The 26,168-nt window shown below is 44.1% G+C and overlaps 1 protein-coding gene and 1 long non-coding RNA gene across 2 annotated transcripts in view; both read left to right on the top strand.

The window, feature by feature from the left end:
- The window catches only part of LOC122559485, an 89,426-nt gene extending 72,898 nt beyond the window's left edge, over positions 1-16,528 (top strand). Inside the window, exon 4 of the long non-coding RNA XR_006314437.1 lies at positions 16,463-16,528. This is a non-coding gene — a long non-coding RNA (uncharacterized LOC122559485). The remainder of the gene's footprint in view (positions 1-16,462) is intronic.
- LOC122559483 overlaps positions 1-26,168 on the top strand; it is a 203,261-nt gene that overhangs the window by 92,722 nt on the left and 84,371 nt on the right. The window contains exon 3 of the mRNA XM_043708985.1: positions 24,997-25,122. Coding sequence (XP_043564920.1) covers positions 25,023-25,122 — 100 coding nt within the window. The 5' untranslated portion in view covers positions 24,997-25,022. The remainder of the gene's footprint in view (positions 1-24,996; positions 25,123-26,168) is intronic.

Here is a 26,168-nt window from a genome sequence, read left to right on the forward strand (position 1 = left end):
CCAATGTCACATTGAGATGGACGGTCGTCCCAATACCCGGGACTGAGATTCTCAACTACCAAGTGAACACAAACTGCACAAACCACACCAACGGGATCATCCAGCTACAAACTCACCAACCTGGAAACACCACCAGTTTAGTTCTTACCGGTGGGTATCTCAGATCTTACTGAGACTTCTCTGTCCTCAGAGACTGCTTAGCACATTGTCATCTGCTTTCAAGAAAGGAAAAGTAATGATCTGGCCTGTGAAACCTGCTTTAACCATTGTGAGGCATCTGCCTCTTCTCCCACCCCTCCGCCCCTCACTTTCTTTTGATTTAAAGATATTGACTTTTACTAGATCGTAAAAGCAAAGGATGAATTAGGCAAATTAACCGCATGAACCTGCTCTGCCATTTAATACTTTCAAGGGTAGTCTCAGACATTTGTCCTGCTCCTGTTGACTGCACAAAGAAACCCCTTGTATCCAGCAGTAAATTTGCAGCATTTGCTGGTGTTCAACCAAAGTTGGTCATCACTGCCGAGCCCGATCCCTGTTCAGCATCTCCATACAGAGAATCAGAAGGGATGAGTTAGATGGACACGGGATAGCCTCAAAGTTGGGAGGAAGGGCACGGCTTGTGCTGAGTTTTGGGATTCGAGTTTAAAAGGGAGATGAGAGAGTAACGCATCCTGGGCATTGAAGATCTACTTCAGAGACATTCACCGAACAAGTGTCTTCAGGGACTGAGTTCTGGTTTTCTTTATTGTTAGAGACGCCTGTCTACCAGGTTGTTTTGCTGGCTGCGATCATTTAACATTCCAATAGGCTGAAGCACACACCCTTTGAGATTAGATTAGATTAGATTAGATTACTTACAGCGTGGAGACAGGCCCTTCGGCCCAACAAGTCCACACCGACCCGCCGAAGCGCAACCCATCCAGACCCATTCCCCTACATTTACCCCTTCACCCAACACTAGGGGCAATTTAGCATGGCCAATTCACCTAACCTGCACATCTTTGGACTGTGGGAGGAAACCGGAGCACCCGGAGGAAACCCACGCAGACACGGGGAGAATGTGCAGACACGGGGAGAATGTGCAAACTCCACACAGTCAGTCGCCTGAGGCGGGAATCGAACCCAGGTCTCTGGCGCTGTGAGGCAGCAGTGCTAACCACTGTGCCACCGTGACAATCTTCTCAATGAAATAGCAATTAAATTAACAGAAACACACACTGAGAATAACTTAGTAATAAGAACTAATTATATTTATGTAGTCCAGTACCATTGTAAAATATATCAAGATGTTTCATATGAATATCATATCATAGAATCACTGCAGTGTGGAAGCAGGCCATTTGGCCCATCAAGTCCACACCGACCCTCTGAAGAGCATCCAGCAACGCCCTCCCCCCAACCCTATCCCTATAACCCTGCATTTCCCATGGCCCATCCACCTAACCAGCACATCTTTGGACCTGCACACATGGGAGGAAACCGGAGCACGCAGAGGAAACCCACACAGACAAGGGGGGAATGCGCAAACTCCACACGTTCACCCAAAGGTAGAATCAAACCTAGGTCCGTGGCACTGTGAGGCTGCAGTGCTAATCACTGAGCCACCATGCTGCTCCATACGGACAGTTTAGGGAGGGAATTCCATGGCTAATGCCAAGGTAGCTTAAGGTGGTGACAAAATGAAAATTGGAGATGCTGAAGAGTCTGATTTGAAGGAATCCATGACGATTAGAATATTTTGGACCAGAGAAAACGATAGTGGTAGAGCAGATCAATGCCAAGAGAAAATTAAAAATAAGGCCGTAAATTTTAAAAATTGAATTATTACTGGATGTGTTTTGCTGGGATAGGTCCACAAATGTGGGGGATGATGGGTGAAAAAGACTGAGCACAGTGAGTAGAGTTTTGAATGGGCTCCAGTTTAAGAGGATATAATCTGGTCAAAGGAGCAGGGAGCAGGAATAGAGCTTTGGTCATTCCAAATTTGTGTCAATTCTCCATTGCAACCAATTCAATCACTTAGATACATAAGAAACTCACAGGGGTATTAATGGAAGTTATTTTTTGCAATTTTAGTATGTAGTCTCATTGACTAATGTGACTGAAATTCCAGGTCTGGGCTCCCTATCACTGTGTACCACTGTGATCCAGGTAAACACCTCCTCTGATGGCCTGGTGACCACTCAGCCTTTTACCTTCAGGACCTACTCTGGTGAGCATTTTCAATTCTCTTCTTTTGTTCCTTGTTCCACAATGACCAGTCATGTGTTCGCGAACAAGTCGCCATAATTCAAGCCAGTATTTGGAAACAACTTGATGCAAAGTAACTTATTGACAGTTCTCTTCAGGGCTAATTGGACCAAGAGCAAAGCTGTCCTCTGGTTGTTTTATAAAAGTAATACCAGAAACATTGCAGGATAGCCTCCTTTCAATGGTGCACTATTAATGAGCTGACACTTGGTCAAGAACTGAAGAAAACGTCCCTCAAGATGAGGAACTTAAATGATCCTGCAAGTGATATTGGAAATACTGAGAGAAAAAGCAGACTATTAGTTGAACTGGATGAGAGAACTGTAAAACTAATGACTTTAGCGATGCATTGAGTCAGTCCCATTCTCACCATGTGGTATCATATCAATGTACTATCAGCTCATTGACCAAGTATCATTCTTTGTTCTAGTTCTAATGTTCAGAACAGGATTGTTGAAAATTCGGTTAGAAACAGGAATGTTTCAGGATTATTAATAATAAGAACAGATTAAAAAATATGGAAAACGTGAGGACTGCAGATGCTGGAGAATCAGAGTCGAAGAGTGTGGTGCTGGAAAAGCACAGCCAGTCAGGCAGCATCCGAGGAGCAGGAGAGTCGATGTTTCAGGCATAAGCCCTTGCCCGAAATGTCGATTCTCCTGCTGCTCACATGTGCTTTTCCAGCACCACACTCTTCGAGATTAAAAAATGTGCAGAATGCAATGGTTCATGAGCTAAGGAAGGCTTCCCATCTGAGATGAGTAGTCATCAAACTCTTACAACCTGTTTAACAGAGTCAGTCAGCTGTTCAACTGCAAACTAAGGGAAGAAACCAGAACACCTGAGGCTCAATGATCATTCCCTCCTTTTCTCCACAGCTTGAGTATACTAATCTCAGCTAAAGATGTGAAATTGTCAGCAGAGTTAAGGAAAGACAATTATATCAGCCTGAGTTTTCTACCATCACCTCTTCCCACTCCTTGCTTTATCGACTGAGAGTAGATTGTTAAGAGCTGATAGGTTCATGCCTGCCCCTGCTACCTCCCTATTGGTGAACAGTGGAGTGGATCTTGAGATCATGCCTGCGTAATACTGGGGTGAAGTGGATCATCTGCTCTTGAATCCTGTAGAACATATTAACATAGGAAAAACAAGAAAATGAATTTGAGACAAGCTATCATTTCTACTTGGTTTTAAAAGCCATCTAGCAAATTGCAATTTACATTTTATCCATGAGCATTTTCTGCTGATATTTCATAATACTCTTAAGGTTAATGTATCTTTAATGTTTTTTCTCTTTTGGATAATGATTCCAGAATCTCTGAGTTTGACCTCCATCTCCACCACCAGTGCTGTGATCTCCTGGGTCCCTCTTGGGAGTGAGAGTGCTCGGAGGGGCTGCAGTCTGAGCTACTACAGCATTGGGAGCCCCGACACTGTCCACACTGTCAGCCTCGTCCCAGTCAGTACAGAGGCAGTGATCACAGGTAAGATGGGAAGTCAACTGGCCTTCGTCTCTGTGGACAAGCATTGACGTTCTGTAAAAATTCACAGAACATTGAAAAAAATCTTGTACTTTTCAAGATTTTGGACTATCCCGAGGTGTTCAGCTCTTGATTAAAAATGGGGTGTATGTATGTGTGTATGAGAGAGGGTCTGTGTGAGTGAATGAGTATGTAACAGTGTGTGTTTGTATAGTGTAGTTGGGTCACCTGTAGTGTGACATGAACCCTGGTTGAGGCCAACTCCATGGGTACCATATTAATGAACCAAAACCTGCAACCCATTCTGAAAGATGAAAGACTGAACAGCAATCTAGGCTTGTTCAATATATCATTTTAATTGCATGACACCGCTATGAATTCTGTGTCTTATGATCCTGCCCCACTAGTCACCTGATGAAGGAACAGCGCTCCAAAAGCTAGTGCTTCCAAATACACCTGTAGGACTATAACCTTGTGTGATTTTTAACTTGGTCCACCCCAGTCCAACACTGGCACCTCTACATCATAACACTTAATTAGTTTGCTGTAAAATGCACTCCCTATTGTAAATCAGGAAATGTATCCAATCATTGTTGCACACCAAGCTGCTGTGGTTCTGTTCGCCGAGCTGGAAGTTTTTGTTGCAAACGTTTTGTCCCCTGTCTAGGTGACATCCTCAGTGCTTGGGAGCCTCCTGCGAAGGGCTTCTGTGGTGTTTCCTCCGGCATTTATAGTGGCCTGTCCCTGCCGCTTCCAGTTGTCAGTTTCAGCTGTCCGCTGTAGTGGCCGGTATATTGGGTCCAGGTCTATGTGTTTGTTGATGGAGTTTGTGGATGAGTGCCATGCTTCTAGGAATTCCCTGGCTGTTCTTTGTTTCGCTTGCCCTATAATGGTAGTGTTGTCCCAGTCAAATTCATGTTGCTTGTCGTCTACGTGTGTGGCTATTAGGGATAGCTGGTCGTGTCGTTTCGTGGCTAGTTGATGTTTGTGGATGCGGATCGTTAGCTGTTTTCCTGTTTGTCCTATATAGTGTTTTGTGCAGTCCTTGCATGGGATTTTGTACACTACATTAGTTTTGCTCATGCTGGGTATCGGGTCCTTCGTTCTGGTGAGTTGTTGTCTGAGTGTGGCTGTTGGTTTGTGTGCTGTTATAAGTCCTAGTGGTCGCAGTAGTCTGGCTGTCATTTCAGAGATGTTCTTGATGTATTGCAAATAACCTCCGTCTCCATTTCCCGACTCCCTTCCCAGCCCCTCCCCCTCTCTTCCACTCCACTTTGCCACCAACCGGATTCATTCCTCCCATTGACCAACCAGGTTGTACACTCTGCTTGTCTTCACCTATCCCCATTTCATCACTTTGTCCCCCCTTTATCTGCAGCTCCCCTTACACCCACTCCCACTCCTGAAGAAGGGTTGCACCCGAAATGTGGACTTCTCCTCCTGATGCTGCCTGGCTTGCTATGTTCTTCCAGCCTCCTGTTTGTCTACTTTGGATTCCAGCATCTGTATTTTGTTAGTCTCTAACTTGTATGTTAAAGCAGACAGCTCAGTAACATACCTGTGTCACCTCAGCTCAGAGGTTAGCCCGAGGCTTGTCACTGTCTGGCAATGTGGGTGGAATGCTCTGAAATTACTCTGGGACATCTCACTGGAGGACAGCATTAACATAAGACCAGTGAGACCATCCACAAACATGGTCATGGCTGATCTGTCTGGGACTGTCTCTATTAAATGGAAGGAGTATTGAGAGTAAAATTAGATAACTACGTATCCAACATGGTGAATATTAACTACAGAATTCAGGAACTTGTATGTAACCATGAGTATTTCTTTTCAGGGTTGGAACCAGACGTGACTTACATCATGTCCATTGTATGTGACTCTCTGTCTCCCTGGACACTTCGCTCCCAATCGCTAAATGTCACTACTCTCCCAAGTATGTATTTAGACAATGTATTATTGTTGTGAAATTGGCATTCGTTCACAGCTACAGAACTAAAATGTTTTCCTCAATCTGACTGCGGCTCTGTTTTATTGGCAGCTTCAAGATTCCTCAGCAACATACAGGCTTCCCATATAACCTCATCGACTGCTATGATTGCCTGGGACGTACACACTTCAGCCGCTGCCCTGGTTGAGTCCTACTCCATTAGCTATGGTCCTTATGGCACTGCCAGACCCAAGAAGAACATAATTGCTTTCCCTCCGAATACCAAAGTGATCCTCAATGGTAAAGACAGGGTGACCAATCCTGAGGGCATCAAGGAAGGGGCACTTTGACCAATGTTGGATGGTGTGGGAGTTGGTTGGCCAGTGCTGCACAAGCTAGTGTTGGGGTTGGAGCTGGGGCTGAGGGATTGGGAAAGAGACATAAATGTTCCTCACGGGTAAAGCCAGTCAAAGTGAACTGGTATGTCACAGTGTGATTCTGCAATCTTTTTCCTCAATGATGTCAAATTTGCTTGCAATTTCCCCTGAGTTGAGGAGAGAAAATCAATATCCTTGATGTTGGATTCAGCTGCAGAGCTCACTTCCATTAGGGTCTAATAGAGTCATTAGATAGTTCCTACCTTTACAGCTTCTCACTAGGCTATATATATGATTTATTAATTATTATTACAGATTGTTAAAATAACAATCAGTGAAGAAGTAGAGCATTAAGAGTGATGATGACCTGTGAGTATAGGAGTTAGGAGGTTATGTTGCGGCTATATAGGACATTGGTTCAGCCATTTTTGGTCTCCATGCAATAGGAAAGATGTTGCGAAACTTGAAAGGGTTCAGAAAAGATTTACAATGATATTGCTGGGATTTGAGGGTTTGATCTATAGGGAGAGGCTGAATAGAATGGGGCTATTTTCCCTGGAGCGTCGGAAGCTAAGGACCTCGTGGAGGTTTGTGAAATCATGAGGGGCATGGATAGGGTGAATAGTCAAGGTCTTTACCCAAGTGTAAGGGAGTCCAAAACTAGAGGGCATAGGTTAAAGGTAAAAGGGAAAAGATTTAAAAGGGACCCAAGGGACCATTTTTTTCATGCAGAGACTATTGCATGTGTGAAATGAGCTGCCAGAGGAAGTGGTGGAGGCTAGTACAATTACACCATTTAAAAGGCATCTGGATGTGTACATGAATAGGAAGGGTTTAAAGAGATATGGAGAAAGTGAGGTCTGCAGATGCTGGAGATCAGAGCTGAAAATGTGTTGCTGGAAAAGTTCAGCAGGTCAGGCAGCATCCAGGGAACAGGAGAATCGACGTTTCGGGCATAAGCCTGAAGAATTCCTGAAGAAGGGCTTATGCCCGAAACATCGATTCTCCTGTTCCCTGGATGCTGCCTGACCTGCTGCGCTGTTCCAGCAACACATTTTCAGCTCAGTTAAAGAGATATGGGCCAAATACTGACAAATGGGGCATTTCTGTGGATAGGTGTGAACGTGATGGCCGCATTACAATTTTAAACACCATCCTCATTTCAGACAATGTCTTTGATTACTTGTAAGGCACTGTCCTGGTTTTCAGGGTAGGAGATGGCCCAGTGGTATTATCATTAGACTATCAATCCAGAGATCCAGGTAATGTCCTTGGGACCTGGTTCAAATACCACCATGGCAGCTGGTGGAATTTTTCAATTGCAATTGAATTCAATAACAAAATCTGGAATTAAGAGTTGAGTTATGACTATGAAACCATTGCTGATTGTTAGGAAAATAACCCATCTGGTTCACTAATGTCCTTTAGGGAAGGAAAACTGCCATCCTTGCCTGACCTGGCCGACATGTGACTCCAGATCCACAGCAGCAGTGACTCTTAACTGCCCTCTGGGCAATTAACATTGGTCCAACCAGTGACACCCACATCCCATCAAAGTCAGAAAATAGATCCGATACAGAAGGAGTGGATATTCTTTCAGTGATTGCTCACTGTGACATTAACTCAGTTGAGCCCAAATTCCAGCCACTTAACCTGACCTTCCACATTAATAAACTCATTCCCCATCAAAACCCACAATTGAATTTGCTTCTACCACATTTTCAGGCAGTGCATTTCAAATCCTAAACAGACACTGTGTATAAAAAATGCTTTTATTGATTCTTTTGCTTTAAACCTTCTATCGATGTCTACTTTAAAATTAGATGCAAGTTACCAGGTATCCCATTATTTGCCTTGAATAGGTCTGAGTGAGTCAACTCCATACGTTGTCATTGTTTCTGTGAAAACTTCCTTTGGAGAAGAGAAGACCAGTTCAACATTATATTTTAAAACCAAAATGTGTAAGTTTTCCAAAAAATATCACATTGTTAATCATTTTGGGTTGGAAGGAGTTGTGCAATTATGAATGTTTCCTTTGAAGTTCCATTCCTTTGTTTCCATCGTGAAGATACTGTCCAATATGATTGTCTCAGAACATCTACACACTGGCTCAGCCAGCAGAGCTATAATAAGAAGCTGAATTGAAGCATGTGAGAGGTATTCAAGCCCTGAAAGGTGTCACACCTTCAAATTCCAATACTAGGTAGAACATGGAACTTTACTAATCTAGTAAAACATGGTCAACAAACATTTTTTGGTGGGGGGGGGGTATTTTAGGGTTTTCTGTGTGACAACTGAGAAGGTCGTCATGTTCATGTCATGTACAGACTTGCAAAAGACATTTGTTAATGTGGCACAGCCTTGCCAGTGTTGTTCAAATCCATGGAATAAAAGGGACAGTAGTGGCTGAGGGACCAAGAGTAGAGAGTAGAGGTGACTTAAGGATTTGATGTGGAAGAAAATTAATCTGGACTTGACTGACTAAAAATGATGATGTTGGGTAACTATTAGATTGTGTTTACTGTGTATTTTAAGATCTTGCAAACTGCACCATATATTTAGTTAGAAATGTAGAAGCATAGAAAATATGACCAGAAATTGGCCATTCAGCTCTTTAACAGTGTTCCCCTATACATTATGACCATGGCTGGTCATCCAACTCAGTCCCCTGTTCCCACTTTCTCCCCTTTAGCTCTTAGAACTATATCTAACTCCTTTTAGAAAAGGTTTTGGCCTCTGCTGCTTTTTGTAATGGAGATAGTTTGTGACTCCTGGATCTGGAGTTCCCAGTCATCAGGAACAGACTTTCTGCATTTGCCCTCTCTAATCCTGTTAGAATGATATAGGTTCCTGAGATTTTTCTCAGTCTTTGAAGCTCCAGTGAATATAGTCCTAATTGATTGAGTCTCTCCTCAGTCCTCCATCTCAGGAATAATGTTCTGTCAGATGTTCTTACCAGCTGAACGTGCCTCTGAGAGCCACGCATGGCAGCAACGTCTCTCCTGATCGGCATACCGATGCCAATTGCTGTGCACGGCACATCAGAAAGGCTGCATATATGCGCAGCCTCGGTAGAATGTTGTCGATGAATCAGTCTGGTAAACCCATGTTGCACTGCCTCCAGATAAAGAGATCAAGCCTGCACGTGGTACTCCAGGTGTGGTCTCACCAAGGCCCTGTACAATTGCAGCAAAATATCCCTACTCCTGTAATCAAATCCTCTCGCAACGAAGGCCAACGTGCCATTTGCTTTCTTCACCATCTGCTGCACCGTGTGCTTTGATTGTTCTGTTCTTATTTTTGCCTGTATTTTTGCCTTCTGCTTTATTGTCAAAGAAATTCTGTAGCCTTGTGTGCCTATATTTCAGTGAATGACCGTCATATTAAATAAATGAAGCATGTGGTTTATCGATTCATTCTGAAATCTGACTTGTCCGGCAGTACCATCAGCTGGGGTCGTAATACTTGACCGTGGCACGGTAGGTTGTGAAGGTGGAGGAATCAGCATACGACATCCTGGGCGTTACATGTAAAGGCATGGAGTACAGAAGGAAGAGAGATATAAACATTGCTGCTGTTTGCAATTCCAAACACTGCACAATTTTAGGACAGACGTGAAACCTTTAGATCAGATAGAGAAAAGATTTGCAAGGATGATTCCAGTGATCAGAGACTTCCGTTAACAGGATGGACTGGAGAAGCTGGTTGTTCTCTTTAGATGAAAAGGTCAGAGGAGATTTGATATAGATGTTTACAACCGCGAGCGATGTAGTTGGCCGACATCGGAAAAAAAACATTCCTTTTAGGACACAGATCAAGAACCAGAGACCACAGATGTGAGGTGAATGGAAAAGTCATAAAAGGCGACAAGAAGATGGATGCAGTTTGGATCAGGAACACACTGGTCAAGAGTGTGGAGGAGGCAGATTCAATCATGCCCTTAAAAAGGAACTGGATAAACACCTGAAATGACAAATATTGGAGGGAAATGGAGAAGAGCAGCCATGAGACTAGCTAAATTGCTCTTAAAGAAAACTCGACAAAAGGAATGGCCACCTCTGGGCTGTAACCATTTTAAAATTCTAAACTAGCACAAAGAGAACTGTGTATGCTCCATAGATCACGTGCATGAGAACTGCTTAATATGTTTAAACGATACTAGATTTGAGTTTTCCTCCTATAGTTACCTACATTTCCCAGTTGATATTTGATTTTTACAAAGTATAATTTTGCCAGCCTGTACCACAATTGAGAGATTCCATTCGGCCTTGTTGTGATTTGTCTAAACCATCTCTTTTGTTTTATTTGCACAGTTATTGACATGTGCCTGAGCAATCCGTGTGGAGCCAATGCCTCCTGTATCCAGCAGGACGGAAGCTTCAGATGCTCCTGTGGGACTGGCTACACCTGGAATGGATCTGTCTGTACAGGTGTGTGATGGGGATCAGTGAACCCAGTGGGGAGTGAACTGAACACACTGCTTCCACAGCAGACTGGAGACTGTGTCACGTTCCAAACCAGACTAGGAATCAGTGAGATCTCTGGTTTAGTTTACTTATGATGAAATCCACCCCATGAAAAGTGACTGTCCTCATGTTTGAACATTCAGATATGAGTAATTGTTGGTGCAGGAACGAAGGTTTCAGGTAAATGGATAATTGGGGGTCATTCTGGGAAAGGTGGGACATCTACAAACAGGATTGTCTTCACTTGAACCAGAGGGGTACTAATATCTTGGGTGGGAAATTAGCTGGTGCTGTTCGGTGGGTTTAAATGAGCTCACAGGGGGATGGGAACCTATGCTATAGTTCCAGTTCACAGGTGGATGACAGTAGGGAGGATATGGACAGGATTTCAGTCACAGGAGTGTGCTGGCAGACACCAAGCTGGTTTGAAGTGTGTCTACTTCAATGCCAGGATTATCCAGAATAAGGTAGGTGAGCTTGCAGCATGGATCGGTACCTGAGACTTCGATGTTGTGGCCATTTCGGAGACACGGATAGAGCAGGGTGAGGAATGGATGTTGCAGGTTCCAGGGTTTAGATCTTTCATTAAGATCAGGGAAGGTGGTAAAAGAGGGGGAGGTGTGGCCTTGTTAGTCAAGGACAGTATAACGGTGGCTGAAAGAACTTTTGACAAGGACTCGTCTACTGAGGTGGTGTGGGCTGAGGTTAGAAACAGGAGAGGAGGGGTCACACTGCTGGGAGTTTTTTATAGGCCTCCGCAGAATTCCAGGGATGCAGAGGAGAGGATTGGCAAAACGATTCTGGGTAGGAGTGAAAGGCACAGGATGGTCATTATGGGGGACTTTAACTTCCCCAACATTGACTGGAAATGCTATAACCCTAGTACATCAGATGGATCAGTTTTTTGTCCAATGTGTGCGGGAGGGTTTCCTGACACAGTATGTAGACAGGCCAACGAGACAAAGCCACACTAGATTTGGTACTGGGTAATGAACCAGGCCAGGTGTTAGATTTAGTTGTAGGTGAGCACTTTGGAGAGAGTGACTATAATTCAGTTACACAGGTCAAGAGTTATAACTGGGGGAAGGGCAATTATAATGCGATAAGGCAAGACTTAGGAGCATAGAATGGGGTAGCAAAATGCAGGGAATGAGGACAATCGAAATGTGGAGCTGGTTTAAGGAACAGATATTGCGTGTCCTTGATAGATATGTCCCTGTCAGGCAGAGATGAGGTAAGGGAACCGTGGTTTACTAAAGAAATTGTACCACTTGTTGAGCGGAAGAGGAAGCCTTATGTGACGTTGAGATGAGATGGTTCAGATGAGATGGTGGAGAGTTACAGATTAGCTCGGAAGGATTTAAAAGGAGAGTTAAGAAGAGCAAGGTGTGGACATGAGCAGTCTTTAGCAGGTAGAATAAAGGAGAACCCTAAAGCTTTCTATAGGTATGTGAATAAAAGGATGACTAGGGTAGGAATAGGGCCAAACAAAGACAGAAGTGGGAAGTTGTGTGTGGACTCTATGGAGATCGGAGAGGTGCTAAACGAATATTTCTCATCGGTTTTCACTCAGGAAAAGGAGAATATTGTAGAGGAGAAGACTGAGATACAGGCTATTAGACTAGAAAGGATTGAGGTTAGTAAGGAGGAGGTGTTAGCAATTCTAGAAGGTGTAAAAGTAGATAAGTCCCTGGGCTGGGTGGGATTTATCCGAGGATTCTCTGGGAAGCTAGGGACGAGATGGCAGAGCCTTTGGCCTTGATCTTTGAGTAGTCATTGTCTACAAGTTTAGTACCAGAGGACTGGAGGATTGAAAATGTTGTGTCCTTCTTGAATAAGGGCAGTAGAGATGACCCAGGTAATTATAGACCAGTGAGCCTTACTTCTGTTGTAGGAAAGGTTTTGGAAAGGATTATAAGAGATAGGATTTATAGTCAACCTGCAAGCAATAATTTGATTGGAGATAGTCAACATGGTTTTGTCAAGGGCAGGTCGTGTCTCACAAACCTCATTGAGTTTTTTTTAAGAAGGTGACCGACCAAGCATGTGGATGAGGGTAGGGCAGTTGACGTGGTGTACATGGACTTCAGTAAAGCCTTTGATAGGGTTCCACATGGTAAGCTTTTGGAGAAAATGCAGAGGCTTGGGGATTAAGGGTGATCTAGCATTTTGGGCTAGAAACTGGCTTTCTGTAAGAAGGCAGCGAGTGGTTGATGGAAATTATTCAGTCTGGGGTCCGGTTACTACTGGTGTGCCACAAGGATCTGTTTAGGGACCACTGCTGTCTGTGATTTTTATAAATGACTTGGACGCAGGTATAGGTGGATGAGTTAGTAAGTTTGCAGATGACACTAATGTCGAAGGAGTGGTGGACAGTGTGGAAGAATGTTGCATGAGGACTTGGATAAATTGAAGAATTGGGCTGAGAGGTAGCAAATGGAGTTCAATGCAAAGTGTATAAGCCCTGCTAAGATTTGCTTTCCCAAAATGCAGCTCCTTGCATTTATCTAAATTAAATTCCATCTGCTACTTCTCAGCCCATTGGCCCATCTAGTCAAGATCCCATTGTAATCAGCAAACTTACTAACTATAACTCTTATGCTCACATCCAAATTTCCCAGTCTTATGCCTCAAAGCATCAGATCATTTCATTGGTTTTAGTATTGTCAAAGTATCAAATTCAAACATGATTGGAGTTTAGTATCTTGGGGCATAATTTAAACTGATTGGCCAAATTTGAATTTGTTTTTTGCCTCATAGCAACCCAGGTACTGCTAGTTGCTGGACCAAATTTGACATTGTAAATTCTCCAGCACTCTGTGTGCTTGCTAAGTCCTTCAACTCTCTTGAAGGTACAGTACCCCTTACACCTTCATAACTCATGGCTTCTGCTTCTGGAAGCTGCTGCTGTCAATGCAGCAGCAAGCTTAGTTCAAGGAAACCTTGCTGAGGAGTGCCATACATACCACCCACTATGATCATGTCACATGGGCCTGGGGGAAGAAGCTAGGAATTCAGAGTGAGACCTAACATCCAGACCTCCTCATTGCCTTTGTAACAATGTTGATCTTATAAACATAACCTCTAATTAGTTGCTAACATACAATTAACTAAACCTTGTTAATTATAAGAGTCACTTCTAAGTAGACCAGGGAATGACTTTCCTCTATCACATTTGACTAAGCAGACCGTTTAGTTTCCTGCATGTTGAGAATTATAGCAGGAGCCTTCGCGTTGAGTAGCAGCCCAGACAGTGTCATGTGCTAGCATGCTTACCAGTCAGGCGCAGGAACGATTGGTGATTTTCCCTCGCAAGGTTATCAGGTGCAGGCAAAATGTGGACTTGATGCCGCTATCAGATCAGTCATGATCGTACTGAATGGTGAAGCAGGCTTGAGGGGCTGAATGGCCTCTCTCTGATTTCTATGTTTTCATGTTCACAACCAAGGAGAGCTGAGATAGTTCTATCACTCAACGACTGCCTGAACTGAGTTCAGTCACTTAATGCAGAACTGGAATGAAAACTAGGAGCATTCTGAGCTGAACATTCAGTGCTACACCATATGGTGCCTTCACAAAAAGGGGGAATCTGCTTATATAACAGCCATATGGTCCAAGCCAAAATTATGGTTATGTAGAAAGTTTCAGTTTCAAAAGCTGGGGATCCTTCAGCAAACTTTTCCTTTCTTCCTGATCCCCAGATGTGAATGAATGTGAAAGTGGAAGCCATGACTGTCACAGCTCGGCCTCCTGTTTCAACAGCCCCGGCTCTTTCCAATGTGTGTGTGAGGCTGGTTACACTGGAGATGGGAGGAACTGTGCAGGTAAGTGATAATGAATCTTCAGATGTTGTCAGTTAGCAACATGGGATTATTTCTTAGAATTTGTTGATTTTTTTTTGCCATTTGTAGTCAAACCCCAATCCTGAAGGTTTGGCTATAAGGACTGACTTGTGAAGCTGGTATTCTCCTTTGATCAGAAAAGCTAAGAATAGATCTGATTGAGGCATTCAAAACCCTGAGGGATATTGTTTGAGTCAGTAGGCACAAACTATTATCATCACCGAGTAGGGTCTGACAGGGTTAACTGGGACAAACTGGATCTAGGGAATATATTTTGGTTGTAAGTTAGTTAAGAGATAATTGGGTGAGAACTTCAAATCATCATTTGTGTGGGAGTTTTGTGAAGTGTAAGTGAAAATGAAACTCTGACCAAAACACTATGTTCCTCAACTTTGTCGAGCTAACCTTTCAACTTCTGGCATTTAACAGTGGTAGCAGAGGATGACTAGCTATTTACAAGTAAAAGAATGAAAGCTAAGTATTATTCGAACCAAAGAATGATTATGGAGAAAAAAATCACAGACACTAGACAAAATCTAAAGCATTAGGGAATGATTACCCAGCCCTATTTTCTGAATACAAACCTCATGACTAATAAAAGAATGAAGTAACAGTGTAGACCTGCGTTATTCCTTTAACAAAGAGGAAACAAGGTATGGCCCAAGTTTTTCTCACTACCCTACAGATGCAGACGAAGAAACAAAATGTTTTCAGAGTTTGATGTGGATGATACTGCATAAATATGGATGAAAGTTTGAACTCTCAGATACAATTTATTGAAAAGATAATTAACTAGCTATTTATGAGGTGCCATGAGATTTTGACAAATTCAAAAACCTTGTGCGTTACCAGTTTCTTTGCCCCACCTCGTTGCCAGGTAACCGCACAGTAAGGTTTTGACTTGGATGTTGGAAACAGGTTGTTGGCTGTATGTGCCACAAACAGAGACAAGTTGGTTCCAAAATCAGCTGAGCCAGGTCGCAGCAATTGGTGGTGGTTAGTGGGCCCAGCGTGGACCCGTGGCATCGGAGAGAGTTTGGGTTCCCCACAGCCTCTGCATTGTCGAGGCGGTCCTGGTGCGAGTTTGGGTACTTGGCGGCATCTGCATCCAGCGCAGATTCATGGAGGTGGCAGCAGAGGAGAATTTGGGCCCTGTAGGAGACCCAGCAGCAGCTGTTTGGTGAAATGGACCTGAAGCAGACTCATGATGGTGGCAATCACGTTTGGGCTGGTGCAGTAGCTGGCAGTATTTGTGGTATCTGCATTGGTGAGGTCCACTCAGTGGCGAGGGCATCAGTGGAGGTGAGATGGCACCGAAGAGCGGTGATGCCAGGGGAACCCGTGCCTGACCACTAGGCCCATGGCAAAGCACTCAACAAGAAGGACTGCACATTTGTTTGCTTTTTCTCTTTCTTTATTCTTCTCCCTTTACATTCCATGTTTGGTTTATTTTTCTGTGTTTGAAGGTGGCACGAGAGAGTGGCGACACTATGCAACACTTTTCACTGTGGTTTGTGACAAAATATGTGTGACAACAAATAAATCAAATCAAATCAAATCATGATTGAAATAGCCTAGGGTGGAGGTGATTGACATCTAAAAACGCAGTCAACTTCAAAGCATGGCATTAACGAACAAAGAGTTTCCTTTTCGATTTTCATTGACCCCAGTTTTTCTCGGGCTCCCTGATTCAATTCTCAGTCAAATGCTATCTTGATGTCAGAGTACATCACCCTCACCTCAGCTCTCCAGCCCTAAGCTGCTCCACCTCATACTCTTCTGAGCTGCTTGTTCAAGTTTATCAGTTTGAAACTTTAGACCACCTGTCCTAACATCACATTTTATGGCTTGAAGTCAAATTTTGTCTGATGCATTTTGATGCACTTTTCGTTAAAATGTAAGTTTAAAGTGACGTATAAATAAAGGTGTTGAACAGTTACCACAGCCACAGATCAACCACTTGTTTCTTTCCTTTCCATCATTATCCCAGGGAGTTATCCCGGGAACCTTCTGTAAGATCAGTTCTTTCACAAGGCTGCATCCAAACTGGTACACGTAACAGTCCAATTGCTGTGATCCCGCACAGACCTTTTTTTTTTCTAACCCTCAGATGTGAATGAATGTGAAAGTGGAAGTCACGACTGTCTCAGCTCGGCCTCCTGTTTCAACAGCCCCGGCTCTTTTCAATGTGTGTGTAAGGCTGGTTACATTGGAGATGGGAGGATTTGTGCAGGTAAATAATATTGAAGCTACAGCTGTGGAAATCTCTCTCAAGTTGCTCATTTATTGATTGATCACCTTTCGTGTTGAATCCCAGTATCTCCAAATTTGATTCAACTAAAAATTCTCAAACAACCTAGGGCAGCCCTGGTCTGATTGACTGAACTGCGCACTGCCTGAACCAAATGGGTCATGGGAAAAATCTCATTTTATAATTTTGGAGGAGCAGCACTGTGGTGCAGTGGTTAGCGCTGCTGACTCACAGCACCAGGGTCCTAGGTTCAGTTCCAGCCTCAGGCGACTGACTGGAGTTTGCACATTCTCCCCGTGTCTGTGTGGGTTTCCTCCGGGTGCTCCGGTTTCCTCCCACAGTACAAAGATGTGTGGGTCAGGTGAATTGGCCATGCTAAATTGCCCATAGTGTTAGGTACATTAGTCAGAGGGAAATGGGTCTGGGTGTGTTACTCTTTGAAGGGTCGGTGTGGACTTGTTGGGCTGAAGGGCCTGTTTCCACACTGTAGGGAATCTAATCTAATCCCTGTGACCTGTGCAGCTATATTGCCCACTTTAGTCATGCTTGAACACAGAGCCACTGGAGCTTCCATACTGAAGATGCTGCCAAAGGGCTATCTAGCAGCGTCTTGCAATATTTTGGCCCATTAATGATAAAGGAGCAGCTTTTGGGTGTTTATGGTTTGGAGGTGCTGGGGACCCCATGTAACCTGATGTCATTCTTCCAGGCAGTGGAGATTGTGTTCGGGAGGTGCTATTGAAAAAGTTCAAGGTGAACTGTTGTTGTAGATATTGGAGGGTGCAGCATTGTAAGATTGTGACTGGCATTTCAAGCAGACTGCTTTTCTGAGACAATGTTGAGCCTTTGGAGTGATGTTGCAACTAGACTCAGGAAAGCGAGTGGACAGTGTACCACTGTACAACTGACTTACTCTTCATTGTGGAGGAAAGGCTTTGGGAAGTTGGAAGATGAGCCACTCACTGCTGGATATCCAAACATTGACTGGCTCAAGTTATCTTCTCCATGGTAAGGGAGTCTAACACTAGAGGATGTGGGTTTCAGGTGAGAGGGGAAAGATGCAAAAGGATTCAGAGGGGCAATTCTTTCACACAGAGGTTGAGTGTCTGGAGTGGACTGCAAGAGGTAGTGATGGAAGTGAGTACAATTTCATCATTTAAAGAACATTTGGTCAGGTAGGTGCATGGGATAGGTATGGAGAGATTTAGATAAAATGCAGGCAATTGGGACTAGTTTAATGGGCAAGCTGAGCTGAAGGCCTGTTTGCAGGCTGTGGACCGTTATGACTCTAACCATGGCATTTATGGGGCTGATCCCGTTGGGTCATGAGGGGAAGTAGCAATGGTGATGTGAGTGAATATGATGGCAAGATCTTTACTCTCCCTCTCTCATCTTATCCAGCAGTGATGGAGCATCAACATTTTATCAGCTGTTGCTTGAATATTGCCCAGATCTTTTTGTCTGTCAATATGGACTTCCTCAATATCTGGAGATTTGTACTTTTGAAAAATTGTTGATGTTAGCGTGTCTGGGAGAATGTCCAAACGCTATCGCTGTGTTGGTCTGCATTATTCTGTTTCTTCAAAGGGAATGCTTTGATGACTTCAAAAAAGAAATTCAGCCACCACAGTACTGTAGGAAACTGAGAAGCTCCCACGCTGGAGCAGATTTTGTTGAGAACTCTATTTGTGAACTATGCTGGGAAATTATCTCTGACTATTCTAGACTAATAGATAGACAGCTGCCACAGTCATAAGTGAGCATATGTTTGTTTTTGTTTTGTTGGAACTGTCTCCTTTATTCCTAGTAACGATCCATCCAGTGAATCTTGGGAACTATAATCTTAGTAACTATCTGTGAATCTGTTTCTTTACAAAGCATGAGGCTAAATCTAGGCAATAGCAGTAAATTATTTAAGATTCACAAAGTTGGGCGTCCTTCAATGAACTCTTTCATCCTAACCCCCAGATGTGAATGAATGTGAAAGTGGAAGCCACGACTGTCACAGCTCGGCCTCCTGTTTCAACAGCCCCGGCTCTTTCCAATGTGTGTGTGAGGCTGGTTTCACTGGAAATGGGAGGAGTTGTACAGGTAAGTGATACTAAAACTTCCCAAAGGAAAATGTTCCTATTTTCATCTTGTGTGTCACTTGACATGAGCCTTAATTGGGATTGTCAGCAGATCTTTATTACAGGTGCACTGTATCTGACTAACCTGTTTGGGTTCCTCATTGTAGTAACAGAGAGGGTTAATAAAAATAAATCTTGCATAAATGGATTTTCAAGAAAAAAATGATGAATTACTTTGTAACAGACAGTCAGAAATGGAAACATAATATAGGAGGGCAATCGCAAATTAGCTGTGCAAATGGTTGAGGAGGGAGAGAGGAAGTAGAGAACGGTGGGTGAATTGATGTCTTTACTGGGGAAAAGTATGCAATGGGATCCATTAGGGGTCAGTGTTAGAACCATTGCTTCCCAGTTAGTGGGTACAGAGATTATCATGTCAATGATTGAGGATAACGCAGAACTTGGCAACAGAGTAGAGTCACGGAGTCCTAGAGATGAGCAGCATGGAAACAGGCTAGGTGGGTTAGCCATGGGAGATGCAGGCTTACAGGGATAGGGTGGGGATGAGAGTCTGGGTTGGATTCTCTTCAGACTTGATGGACACACTGTAGGGATTCTATGATCCAGGTCCAGACAGTGATGGGCCTGGGTGGATTTAACCTGCTTTTTGTGGACAGGACATGTCTAATTTTCCACTTTCGCCAGATGCCAATGCTGTAACTGTACAGGGGCAGTTGGGCTAGAAACATGACTGGTTCTGGAACACAGGTCTTCAGTACTATGGTCAGATTATCAGAGCCCATAGCTTTATGGCGTGGTGGTGTGTGGTTGTAGGGTCCTGAGAAAGGAGTGATGATGTCAGGTCGCAGCAGGTATCAGGTCAGAGTCTGCCGATGGAGGGGTGGGTATAATGTGAGGAAAGTTGGATATTAGTTGAATAGTTACTCAGCAGTTAGACTAGATTTTTAATAGCTCTAACATTTCTTGACTGCAGTGGAATCCTGCTAATTCTCTGATTTAAATGGAGACTATCAGAGGGTTCCAGGTACATGGGAATTGCCCAGCGGAATCTTCAATTTCTCAGACAATTCCCGCATAGCCTGCTACAGTGCAGATTCTGCAGGGTCCCAGTGCACAACTCTCAGAAACCAACATCCTGCAGAAACAGTTATCTGGCCTTCAGAAAATCCAGGCTATCCTTTTTCAGTGGCAGCTACCCATGTGCTCACCACTCACAATGTGTGAAACTGCCCGCAGCATTTTGAGAAAGCTGCATTGCTCCACTTCTGCCCTGTAGTGTTTCACTGCTTTCCATTGCCCCAGTGGCTGTCATGCTTTCACCTCTCCAGGTCACAGGTCTCCTCTCAATGACTTATTAAAGCTCATCTCAGGGAAACCTTTAACCATCTGCTCTAAACACCTTACATTGCTCAATGTCAAGTTTCCTTTGAAGTTTTCCCTGACAAAATACCTTGAGATGATTTACTATGTTAATAGAACACTATAAACACAAAATGTTTGAATCGTGGCCGAGGTCATAAATCAATCACACTTTACTTACTGTCATGAATTTTCCTCCTGCCCTAAGGCCAATCAATCTCGAGGAGTGTTCTGTGAAGAACCATCCATTAATCTGTTTCTTTCCAAAGGGCTGAGTTCAAATTGGCTTGTGGAATATCAGAAAGTTTCAGATTCTCAAAGTTGGAGGTCCTCCAATGAACTCTTCCTTTTCTCTAACCCCCAGATGTGAATGAATGTGAAAGTGGAAGCCACGACTGTCACAGCTCGGCCTCCTGTTTCAACAGCCCCGGCTCTTTCCAATGTGTGTGTGAGGCTGGTTACACTGGAGATGGGAGGTATTGTACAGGTAACTGGTATTGACACATTTACATTGACGCCACTTTCCTCTCATGCTCCTATTTCTCACAATCTTGTGTTTACTGCGAGTATTATTTGGACCTATCTCTAATCTATATTCATGAGTTCGCTGATAGACTTTACTGGGGAATAAATGTTGAAGAAGAAATAAAGATACAGCAGAGGGGTATAGACAGGTGGGTGAAGGAGCAAGAGCATGGCAAATGGAATACAATGTGATAACTGTAGAGTTATCCACTTTGGTAGGAAGTAGAAAAATAGATTTTTTTAATGCAGGGCCTGAGTATGCTTTGATTTTAATCACAGCAATATAGGAAGGCAAATGGTATGTTAGCTTTTGCCACACTTGGAGTACTGTGTGCAGTTTTGATCTCCTTCTCTAAGAAAGAAGAGAACTCAAGAAGTTGATGGTGAAGGCCTTTTCAGAATGAAAATGATGGAGCGAATCCAGCACTCCAGGTTACAGTATGTCAACAGGACATCCTACCCTGTGTTCTCCAGGAGTTATTGGTTAAGTCTGTTCAGTAACATGAAGATCCACAGTAAAAACTGAGTGATCCTGGTTAGACAACATCCTGACATCAAAGGGCCAGGCAATGACAGACTCCTGTCTAGTTCTCTCTGTCTGCCTGTAACGTGCTGTCTTCAATGCATTGTTGCTCTTTGCCTATTGCATAGCATCTAATTATTTCTCTTCTCCCACCCCACGACCTCCTTTCTACTTTTAATTTTATTGTTCTACCTCTCTCTCTCTCATTTCTTCTCTTTTCCATACACTCGCTCTCTTTATTTTTCTCACTCTTTCCCTCCTGTGCAATGAACTGAAAAGCACACGTGTAATCAATAATCAGAATGTCAGATCAGATTCCGTGCTGAAAGGAGACATTTGAGACCATGGGGTGATGGGGTGGTACCTTTGGTCTACAGCTAGCAAATTAAGTTTATATGATGGGGTCAGCCATTCAGTGGAAGTCACTGGAATGTTAAAAGTGCTGAGCGATCTCATTCTGTTGATTACAAACTTGGCCGTGTTGGGTTGCAAATACTCCCATTCTGCTTCAGTTGAATATCATCAAGATTTTTTGAAAGCCAATTTGAACACGAGGGCCCTCTCCCTTTCAGATGTGAATGAATGTTTACAGAACAATGGCGGCTGCTCCCAGCGTTGTGTGAACACAATGGGCAGTTCCCAGTGTCACTGTTACCCAGGATTCACCTTGGCAGTTCCCAGTGTCACTGTTACCCAGGATTCACCTTGGCACCCGGGAGCCAATCAACCTGCACAGGTTTGACCTTTCACATTCCATTTTGTAAACACTCCGACAGCTTGTGTTTGATTAAAGTAAGTACAATAAAGCTTGCATTCTACAGTGCTGATCATGTACCTCAACTACTGCTCAGTAGTAGTACCCTTGCAACAAAGTCAGACAGCCATTCAGTGGAAGTCACTGGAATGTTAAAAGTGCTGAGCGATCTCATTCTGTTGATTACAAACTTGGCCGTGTTGGGTTGCAAATACTCCCATTCTGCTTCAGTTGAATATCATCAAGATTTTTTGAAAGCCAATTTGAACACGAGGGCCCTCTCCCTTTCAGATGTGAATGAATGTTTACAGAACAATGGCGGCTGCTCCCAGCGTTGTGTGAACACAATGGGCAGTTCCCAGTGTCACTGTTACCCAGGATTCACCTTGGCACCCGGGAGCCAATCAACCTGCACAGGTTTGACCTTTCACATTCCATTTTGTAAACACTCCGACAGCATGTGTTTGATACTTTTAAAAAAGGCAATGAGTTGTGATCTACAGTGTGTATCTCAGCGCTAACATCCTCACCTCTGACTCAGCACGTTATAGGTTTGAGTCTTCCATAGAGTTCTGACACTGCAGTGCAATGCCAACAGAACTGCACAGTCAGAGGAGCAGATTAGCCTAGGGTATGTTCAGGCAAGGAACCATCTACTCTTTTATATGGAGTTAGAATGTTCCACACTATTCAAGGAATTACCTGGTGTCCTGACCAGTACTGTATGCTTCAACATCATGTCTTGAACTTTATCCCGTTGCTGATTGAAGAACCTTCATGTGCAGGAAACTGGCTTCTACACTTACCACGTCTGTAATTGGACACCTCTGACAGTAGTGTAATCTCTCACTGCTGCACTGAGGTGTGAGCTTGCTTTATGTGTGACTGGAACCCATAACTCTCTAACTTGGAGGTGTGAGTGTAACTTAAAGATTAAAAGTATGGTATCTTGTATTCTAGGTAACATTCTTCCTCAATAAACACCAGCAAACTCAGTTTAATTATTTAATTTCATTTGTCTTTGGAACGAGCAGGAATTACTTTTCCTTCTAGCCTGTTCCTTCAGCCATTTACATTCTGATAGATGTATCCCTCAATTTTGTTCTCCAGTTCCCCAACATTGTTATCAATCTAAAATGTATGTAGCTCATCTTGAAAGCTCCAATGTGGTCTGTTCACACAGTATCTCAGGGAAGACTGTCCCAGAGTTTCCTATGGATAGTGTGGACAATGTGCTTCTTGATTCCCCTCCCCACCCCTATCCGCCTTCTGCAAAGACCATTCCCTCCGTGACAACCTGGTCAGGTCCACACCCCCCCACCTTCCCCTGCCACCGCAGGAATTGCAAAACCTGCGCCCACACCTCCCCCGTCACCTCCATCCAAGACCCCAAAGGAGCCTTCCACATCCATCAAAGTTCCACCTGCACTTCCACAAATGTCATTTATTGTATCCGTTGCTCCCGATGCGGTCTCCTTTACATTGGGGAGACTGGCCATCTTCTCGCAGAGTGCTTCAGGGAACATCTCCGGGACACCCGCACCAATCAACCCCACTGCCCCATGTCCCAACGTTTCAACTCCCCCTCCCACTCTGCCAAGGACGCGCCGGTCCTGGGCCTCCTCCACCGCCGCTCCCTCACCACCCAATGCCTGGAGGAAGAACACCTCATCTTCCACCTCAGGACCCTTCAACCCCAGGGCATCAATATGGACTTCACCAGTTTCCTCATTTCCCATCCCCCTCATCTTACCCCAGTTCCAAACTTCCAGCTCAGCACCGTCCTCATGACCTGTCCCACCTGTCAATCTTCCTTCCCACCTATCCACTCCACCCTCCTCTCTGATCTATCACCTTTGCCCCTTCCTCCATCCTCCTATTACACTTTCAGCTACCCAGCCCTACCACCTCCCATTTATCTCTCCACCCCGAGGCTTCCAGCCTCATCCCTAATGAAGGGCTCTTGCCCGAAACGTCAATTTTCCTGCTCCTCGGATGCTGCCTGACCTGCAGCACCACTCTAATTTCCCAGCACCACTCTAATTTTGACTCCAGCATCTGCAGTCTTCACTTTTGCCTTCTTGATTTTGTTGCTGACCAGCCTGGATCAAGGCGAAAGTGAGAACTGCAGATGCTGGAGATCGGAGTCGAGAGTGTGATCTAGTGCTGCTCCTTTATATCTACCTTATGTCTACCCTACCACACCCCTTACCCATTTCCAACTGCACATGACACATATCCTGAGTAGCACAGGAAGGTGCTGCATGAGTACAGTTTGTTGTTTCTTAAGAAGCTAAGTCTTCAGGAACTATGCAGAAAAACATGGATGTAAGTCAGTGTTCATTAAGTAAAACCTGGCACATAAGTTAAAATCAGTGACATCCCTGCAAGTTCTGAGAGGTATAAAACGTGCAACAGGTATTCTGCTAGATGAATTGCCATAGTGTGCACAGATCTGATCTCCATGCTGCAGAAAGGATTTAAAAGTAAAGAAAGAAAAAAATACAGAAACAAAGAAAAAGATGAGAGCAGGATGGACAGAATATGGCTACTAGGGAAGACTGAGCATGCAAGTCTCTTAAGGTAAAGAAAATAAAGACAGAGAGATGACCTGAGGCAGATCTTTAATAGTTATGACAAATTCACTGTGCTAGATGTCAGCAGGACATTTCCTGTTCCCAGAGAGCCCAGAATTGCATGATATAGTAGTTACCAAACCTGCGAAATCAGGAAGACCATCCCTTTGCCGAGAATGGCAAAAATATGCAACACTATTCCAGAAGGAATATCTGAAGCAGTGAGTATACATGCAATAAAAGGAAGCTATATAATGAGAGGGAAGAGATTGGGAACTTGGTTATTAAGGTTAGATTTAGTAAATAGAACATGTAGAAATTGCAGGTGTGCAGACACCCTGCTAGATCAGATTGGCTGAATGGTCTGTTTCTTTGTTGCAGCTTCTATGTAAAGCTTTGACTCACGAACGAGGATGAATATTTTGTGTTGCTTGGGATGACTGACCAGTTAAAGCCTTTGTAGAGTCATGGTTAAATATGGCCAGACAGCCAGGGATTATTCCAGATTCTCACTCATCCACTCCCTCTCTGATTCACTGGTGTTTATTTTTTAATGTTGCTTGCAGATATTAATGAGTGTGCAGATCCAGCAATGAATCGGTGTGACCCAAACGCAGAGTGCCTGAACTCGGAAGGCTCCTACAGCTGTGAGTGCAACCCCTATTACAGAGGGAATGGGACACATTGTGAAGGTAAGCAGCAGGATACAGGTCCCAGCCTCCTCTCTCACTGATGGACTGACCACACAACATGAGGGTTCACTGGGCTAGAGATCCACCTTTACTGCCTGGCAGGAAAGGGAATCCTGTCGATTCTGTGTGATCATTCACTCCATTAGATCTCCTTTACTGCTGTCCAGTCAGGTGATGCTGAAAGCTCTGGGGGTACTATTCCAATTGCACTGAAGGCTGTTGGGGATTACTGTGTTGGCTACAGCACTCATTAGGAGTAGTGGATGTTGTGTTAATAATGATAATGCATAATTAAATCAGAGAATTATATTTTCTATTCACTTGTGAGATATGGGCATCACTGGCTAGATCAGCATTTATTGCTGGTCCCTAGTTGCCCTTGAGAAGGTGGGAGTGAGCTCCTTCTTGAATCGCTGTCGTTCATCTGCTGTGGGTTGACTCACAATGCCATTGGATAGGGAGTTCTAGGACTTTGACCCAGCCACAGTGAAGGAATGGCAATATATTTCCAAGTCAAGATGGTAAGTGGCTTGGAGGGGAAATTACAGGTGGTGGTGTTCCCATGTATCTGCTGCCCGTGCCCTTCTAGATGAAAGTGGTTGTGGGTTTGGAAAGTGCTGTTGATGTATCTTTGGCGAGTTACTACAGTGCATCTTGTGGATAGGACAAGCTGTTGCTCCTGAGTGTCGTGGTGGAGGGAGTGGATGCAGTGCCAATTTAGGCTGCTTTTTCCTGGATGGTGTCGAGCTTCTTGGGACTGCGCTCATCTAGGTGAGGAGGAAGTATTCCATCATATTCCTGAGCCTCAGCTATGCCTGCCTCTTCGTCGGATATGTGGAACAGTCCATCTTCCGCAGCTACACTGGCACCAACCCCCACCTTTTCCTCCGCTACATCGATGATTGTATTGGCGCTACCTCGTGCTCCCACGAGGAGGTTGAACAGTTTATCCACTTTACTAACACCTTCCACCCCGACCTCAAATTTACCTGGACCGTCTCAGACTCCTCCCTCCCCTTCCTAGACCTCTCCATTTCTATCTCGGG

Source organism: Chiloscyllium plagiosum, chromosome 19 (genome assembly GCF_004010195.1).
Source record: "Chiloscyllium plagiosum isolate BGI_BamShark_2017 chromosome 19, ASM401019v2, whole genome shotgun sequence".
NCBI classification, from domain to species: Eukaryota; Metazoa; Chordata; class Chondrichthyes; order Orectolobiformes; family Hemiscylliidae; genus Chiloscyllium; species Chiloscyllium plagiosum.